At 67.0% G+C, this 6,626-nt stretch overlaps 1 protein-coding gene across 1 annotated transcript; it reads right to left on the bottom strand.

Moving 5' to 3' along the window:
• Nucleotides 1-1,149: 1,149 nt before the first annotated feature.
• Nucleotides 1,150-4,770, bottom strand: LOC115520996 (G-protein coupled receptor 35-like). Its single transcript, XM_030325861.2, has 2 exons — nt 3,233-4,770; nt 1,150-2,377 (listed from the first exon to the last, which is right to left on the bottom strand). The coding sequence occupies exons 1-2, from the start codon at nt 3,339-3,341 to the stop codon at nt 1,236-1,238; spliced, it is 1,251 nt and encodes a 416-aa protein (XP_030181721.1). The 5' UTR covers nt 3,342-4,770; the 3' UTR covers nt 1,150-1,235.
• Nucleotides 4,771-6,626: the final 1,856 nt, after the last annotated feature.

The following is a 6,626-nucleotide window of genomic DNA, read 5'->3' as shown; positions in this document are numbered from 1 at the left end:
CGCTTAGGCAGCCCCAAGAGGACGGAGGGGCCAGTGACCGTGGCCGTACTCTCGGCACCCCGGCAAGCTCCACACCTGGGGCAAGGACAGGACAGCTGCCCTCGGCCTCGGCCCTGGAGCGGTGGCCAAAGGCACCGATGCCGCCGTCGGCCTTGGCCACACAGAGGTGCCTGCTGAGCGGTGACCAGAACGAGTGGGCAGGGGGGAAGGTGAGCCGCTGCTGGGGACGCCAGTCAAGCCTGGGTCTCCAGGCAGCGGAAGACCAGGCCTTGGCGGGGCACCTGCACACGCGGAACAGGACTGACCACCAGGCCGTGCCGACCGCCGTGCAGGTCCTGGCCTCAGCTCGAAGGTGGCGGCGCCGCAGGCTGACAGGTCCGGCCTGGGGCCCAGCCCAGAGGCCCAGCTGCTCTCATTCCGCAGGAACAGATCTCCCTGTGCGGCCGCGGGCCCTGCCAGGCAGACGGGTCTGAGGGTGCAGGTGTCGGGGGTAGGGGTCCGGGTCTCCCATTCTCCCTCTAGTCACCTGAGGCTGTCGGGAGCCCCCACCTCTGCTTCCTCGGCCCCAGTTTGGGGCCCCCAGCCTCCAGCACGGGCCCCTCAGGTCTGTGTCCTGCCCGGGCTTCCTAGTGGAGGTGTTTGCGCCGATCCCGTAAGTCCATTCCAAGCCGGGCCCTCGGGCCCCGGCAGGGTGGACACCTCCTGAGAACCTCAGCGTTGTGGGGAGAGAGGCACCCCCCAACCCTCAGCTCAGCCTGTGGGTGTCCACGAGCCCGGCCCAGAGTGGGAGGCCCCCAGCGGTGCCGGGAGGCATGAGGGGTGCGGAAGAACGGGGGCTCGGGGAAGCACCCCGAATCCCCGAAGGTCAGGACGGGACCTCTTCGATGCTCTGTAAGAACCCACGGAACGGTTTTTACAAAGGAGTGTCTTTAAGCTTGTTTAGTGGCTGTGTCTCTGTGAACGTCCTGCGGCCCATGGGAGGTACTTGGATTCTGTCTGCAGTGGTGTCACCGGCCTGAGGAGAGACCTGGTCGCCTCTGAGAGATTTTGGTTCTAATCACCGTCTATAGGTGACAGAAATGCCCTCCCCAGTTCTTGCCGAGGGGGCCGCCCAGGCGCTGAGAAGAGACATCCGTCTGGGAAAAGAGATCCGTGGGGTGGCAATTTTTTAATGCCTTGGCTAAATTCTATTTGCTGAGGGAGAGTCCGCGTCCCCAGGACCCGTAAATCCAAAGTCACACGTGCGCAGTGAGGCTATTTCTGGCGCACGCCGCGGGGCGGGGGGGAGGAGTCGCCTCGGGGGGGCCCGGGGCTCCCCGCGCCGCGCGCTGCAGGGCCACGCGTGGGGCCTCTCCCGCGCCGTTGTCCTCCTCCGCCCACGCCCGGACGGCCCGGTCAGGGTGGTCATGTGTAGGAGCGCCCCGCATCCGTCCCCGGAAAGGCCGGGACGTGCTGAGGACGGCCCCCACCTCTTCCTGGAACTCTTTGGCCACAAAATAGTAGCTGACGGCGTCCAGGCAGCAGTTGGCGTTGGCGACGCGGGAGGTCGCCTGCACGAAGGCGGCCACCGCCTGGAGAGTGGGGCAGGCCGCGTCCGTCCACCGGGCCACCAGCATGGCCAGCAAGGCCACGTGCAGTGGGAGGAAACAGAGCAGGAAGGTGGCCAAGTTGGCCGCCACCACGTGCAGGGCTCTGAGGATGTGGGCGGCGTCCTGGGGCGGTGACCGCGCGCGCTTGCGGGCCAGGCGCCGGAGCACCTGCCAAGAGCAGAAGCTGACGACCAGCAGCGGGAGGAGGAAGAGCAGCAGGGAGAAGGCCAGGGTCCCGGGGCCCCGGGTGCGGCCCCGGCCGAAGCAGAAGCTCTCCCCCGCGCGCAGCCAGGACGCCGGCAGGGCCACGGCCCCGAACACCAGCAGCCAGAGGGCCAGGCAGGTGAGGGCGGCCTGGCGGGGGCTGCGCCAGGCGCGAGAGCGCAGCGGAAAGCGCAGGGCGGCGTAGCGGTCGGTGGCGATGGCCGTGATGAGGCATATGCTCATGTAGGTGTTGACGTAGTAGAAGCTCTGCACGGCCCTGCACAGGACGCCCTCCTGGGCCCCCGCCGCCTGGCCCAGCGTGTGCAGGACTCCCGGCAGGCTCAGCAGCAGCAGGCAGTCGGCCGCCACCAGGTTGGCCATGTAGACGCGGGTCTCGGTCCACCCGCGCAGGCGGCACCAGAACACCCAGAGCCCCAGGCCGTTGAGCGGCAGCCCCAGCGCCAAGATGACATAGATGGAGACGCTGGTGGCCGCCTGGGACAGGACGCTCCTCTCCGTGCTGCAGCCCTCAGAGCCGTTCCCGGGGACGGGGACGGGGACGGCGGCGGGCGCCCCAGCTTCACCTGCGGGCAGGGAGGGAAAGGCTGCTGTGGCCTCGCCCCTCCCCCTTCACCTCCCTCCCGCGGCCCCCCTCCCCCCTCCCCCCTCATCCCTTGCCCTACTTCCTGTGCCAGCCCCGGGGCTCCCTCTCTTGACCTCAAAGCGCTCCACTGGGGCCGCCCTCCCTGCCCCGCCCAGAGGGTCTGCATTCCTAGATGTGGACGGTGGTCCCTGCCACGAAGGGGACTCTGGGGGGGCTTCTCTCTGGGCTTCTCCACCAGAGGCTTTAGCTCAGCCGGGGACCTTTGCCACGTTGCCGTCCCCCGCCGCCTGGGGCCCTGTCCAAGGTCCCTCAACGCATGACCCATGGAGCGGGACCCCAGACTCCCCTGGCAGGGGCCACGGGGGTTCCTGGTCTGCAGAGAGGGAGCACCCCCAGCCCATCAGGAGAGCATCGGGAGCCCTGGGCTGACCCCAGTCTTCTCTGTCTTTGTTAGGCTCCCTACTTCTGTGTGTGTGTCTCCCTCACCCCAGCCACCCCACTCTGCCCTTCCTCTCTATCACTTCCTCCTTGGGGCCCTCTTTTCCCCTCCCCCCAAAGCTTTCCCCTGCACTCCCCCCCATCTCCTATCTCTCCTCCTCCTGTCTACCTCTGCCCCCCCACGGCCCCCCTCACTGTCCGTCCGCAGAAGCTAACTGCCCCCTCAGCCCTTGCCCTAACGCCTGCTTGGGCTTGGAGCCCAGGCGTGGTCCTCGGGTGGGATGCACGAGGCCCACGGCCCCGCTCCCGGGAGCCCTTTGTGGCGGCCGGCGTGGCAAGGGCAGGACGGGGCTCATGGAGGCGACAGCAGAGGACTTCCAGGCCTGGGCGGACTCACCCATCTGGGATGGCTGGGGCCTCGGAGACTCCGGCTGGGCCGCTCGCTGCTCTGCAGCCCCAAGGCTGTGGTTGCGCTTTTGTACTCTCTCGAGTGGGTGTGGTCCCATCTCCGTGCAGCCGGCAGGTAGGCCGCCCCCTTCTCTGGGCCATGTGTGCCTGGGGCCCGCAGCTTCTGCCTGCGGTTTGTGACACCCAGACCACAGCTCTGGGCCCCTCTGCAGCAGCCTGGAGCTCAGGGCTGGATGGGGACCGAGGGTGCCTCTCACACGGGGCGGGGGGACGGCCTGCACGGGGCTTCAGGCAGGCCCGTTTTGGCCGGGTGGTGCCCCCTGCCTGTGTGCGTCCGTGATTGGCACCGGGCGGGGAGACCCCGGGCAGGAAGCCTGCAGAGTTCGGGGCTGGAGAACCCAGAGACCCTTGGCCACGAGCCCCTACCCATGCGGCCCAGGGGTCCGGGCGCCTGGCCGGACAGGGTGGGAGGCTGTAGTGGACGCTGCGGGGTGCTCTGGTGGGGGGGGGGGGCGTCACGACCGAGGCACATGGTGCTTGTCTTGCCGGCCGGAGGCCCCTCCAGAATCACCTTCAGCAAGTGACACATCAGAGGCCGTGCACCCACGGTAGCCCTGTATGGTCAGCCGTGTGGTCACAACTCCAGAGCTCCCCATGGGCACGGAAGCTGTTCCCTCCGTCCATCCCGCTTGGCCAGCTCCTTTTTGGGTGGGGTTCCCAAGAGCACTCCCACAGAAACCCCTGCGTGCCAGTCTCCATGTCAGAGAGGCTTCTGGAACCCACCCTGAGGCAGGGGTGTGTTCCTGTCCAGCACCAGCACGGCCCCGACCTTGGCCACACCAGCAGCTCCCCCAGAGGGCCGGTGTGAGGGGCTCTTGGGGGTGGGGGTGTGGGGCCGGCACAGGGTCTGCTGTCCCAGGACCTGGCCCGGCCGCCTGCAGGAACAAGGAGGCCAGAGGAAGCTGCCTCCCCCCACCCCCTGCTCAGGAAAGCAGGGGGCGCGTACTCCCACGAATCTGGGGCACACGGCACCCTGTGAAGCTGTGAGGTGGGTGACGTGGGGGTGGGTGCCCAGGGGACCCTGAGAGGGACGGCCTGCCACACAGACCAGGAGGCAGGGGCAGGCGCGGCCCCGTGTGGACGGCAGCGGCTCTGAAAGCCGGGCGAGGTGAGGTCTCCCCCCCGCCGGAGGGGGGGCTCGCGGTGCTCAGTGTCACTTCTGCCCTCCTCCCTACCCTCCCGGGTGGCAGGAGCTGAGAGACACCTCGCCGCCGGGGACAGGTGCAGGCCAGCGTGCCCACGCGAGGCGGAGGCCGACGCGTGCTCCCCTGTGGACTTCGGGGTGCCAGCCCCTGGCGCCTTTATCCGAAAGGTCACTCGTGGGCAGCAGTTCCCTGCAGTACCGACCTACCCATTGGCTCAGCTCTGCGATCTGCCGCCCCCTCCCTGCTGGGAGGGGCAGCCCTGGGGTCCCTGCGGTGCCCCAAACCCTGCACTGCAGCCGCGGGGGGGGGGGCTGGCCTGGGGGCTGGCAGCCCCCCCCCCCACCCGGCACCCACTTCCCCAGACCCTGCAGGGCCCCGCGTCTGGTTGACGCCCGCTGCCCCGTTGACCGCGGACACTTACTCTTAGGAAAGTTTCCTCCGAGGCACAGCAGCAGGGGGCCCCGGAGAACAGGACACAAAGCGTGGCTCTACCCACTAATGGCCGGCCTGCCCCCCCCAAACTGCCTTCTGAGACCGGCTGCAGCCGGGCTCGAACCCCCAGCGAGGGGCATGGACTTCCCGGGACACCTTCTCTCTTTCTGATAATTATCGGCACTCGGGGTGCCTGGGTGGCTCAGGCGGTTAAGTGTCCGACTCTCGGTTTCAGCTTGGGTCACGGCCTCCCGGTTTGTGAGTTGGAGCCCCACCTCGGGCTCTGCGCCGACAGTGCACAACCCGCTTGGGATTCTCTCTCTGTCTTTCTGCCCCTCCCCTGCTCTCTCTCTCTCCTCTCAACATAAATAAAGTTAAAAAAAAAAAAGAATGTTATTGGACACTTAGATTCTGCCCACTCCTGGGAGGTTCTCTGAGTCCCTCCCCGTTGGGGATCTGTCCTCTGCAGCCACCCAGACCCATCTGCTTCTCGGGGACTGCAGATGCTGCCACTTCCTGGGCCGCACCTCACTTTATCTGACTGCTCATACTTCCTCTGCCTGTGGCCAGCTGGCCTGGGTTGCCAAGCCCTCAGCAGCCTGAACCCTCCAGACCCTCTCCCAGGTGACCAAGGCCTGGTACAGAACAGTGCCCTGGCCAGATAAAATACCCCAGGGGTAATCCTAGTGGAGGGAGAATGAACTGTGTCCTCCCACATTCTGGGCCCTATACTCCTGATGATGCAGCCTCAGAATGAATCTGCTTTTTTTCAGATGCCGGTCGTTTGCTAATTTATGGCAAGCCCAGTCCTCATCAATGGCCAGACTGCCCCCTAAGCCCTCTGGGCCAGGGCTGGGGGTGGTCTGTGCATACATTCATGATAGAGGTTCTTCCACTTGGCCTGGCACAGCCCAGAGGCTGGACTCTGGTGTAGGATACTGAGCGCGTGGGCCGTGATTAGGGTTCAGAAGTCAGTTGTGGGGACGCTTAACCTCTCTGACTTTGCTTCTGCCCCATTTCTTGTTCCTTCAGGAATTTCGTGCAAAGCCCAGCTGCCTCCACTTGCTGGGAGCCAGGAGAGGCCGGAGGGAGAGGTTGTGCACACATCCCCTCTCCAAGCCGTAGACTGGGGAGGATCCGCACCCCTGGGGCCAGGATCGGGCAGCAGGATCGGGCAGCATTGTGGTAAAGCTTCACGGGGCCCCCCTGAGTGTGGCTCTTCCCGGGCACGGGTCCACCCGAGTGGGGGCCTCCCTGAGCACCAACCTCGCAAGGCGGGGCCCCCTGAGTCCGCAGGCCCCTGGGGCCAGGACACGGCTGCCGTTCCGGCTCCGATCGCACACGCGGAAGAAAGAACAGGACGGGGAGGCTGTTTGGTGCCCGGGGGTGCAGGTGGGGTGGGGTTTGAACCCCAGCCCTGCTTGGACCAGCACCCCGGGCGGTTCCTCACCGCCCCCAGCCCACCCCCAGGCTAGTGCGGCTGGCTGTGCAGCCCCTACGAGGGGTCCAGGGGCCCTGGCCCTGCCTCGGCAAGGGAGAGAGCAGCGCCGCCCCCGGCCCTCCAGGTGGCTGGGCGCGCTGCGGGCTGGGAGCAGGCGGGAGGACCCAAGGAGAGCCCCCAAGTGGCTGGCCGTCTAGGAAGACGCCCCGGCCCTCCTACCTCCCACCATCCGAGTACGGACAGCACACGCGTGTCCAAAAGCACACACACACGCGCGCGCGCACACACACACACACACACAGCCC

The sequence above is a fragment of the Lynx canadensis genome, chromosome C1 (assembly GCF_007474595.2).
Source record: "Lynx canadensis isolate LIC74 chromosome C1, mLynCan4.pri.v2, whole genome shotgun sequence".
Classification (NCBI taxonomy): domain Eukaryota; kingdom Metazoa; phylum Chordata; class Mammalia; order Carnivora; family Felidae; genus Lynx; species Lynx canadensis.
The sequence above is the reverse complement of the archived record's forward strand: the minus strand, read 5'-3'. Positions and strand labels throughout refer to the sequence as shown.

Bases quoted from the DNA above. Each gene is read 5' to 3' on its own strand.
- LOC115520996 (XM_030325861.2), bottom strand. From the start codon at position 3,341: ATGGGACCACACCCACTCGAGAGAGTACAAAAGCGCAACCACAGCCTT. The intron at 2,378-3,232 runs GTGAGTCCGCCC...CCCTGCCCGCAG, and splicing joins GCCCCAGCCATCCCAGATGG to GTGAAGCTGGGGCGCCCGCC.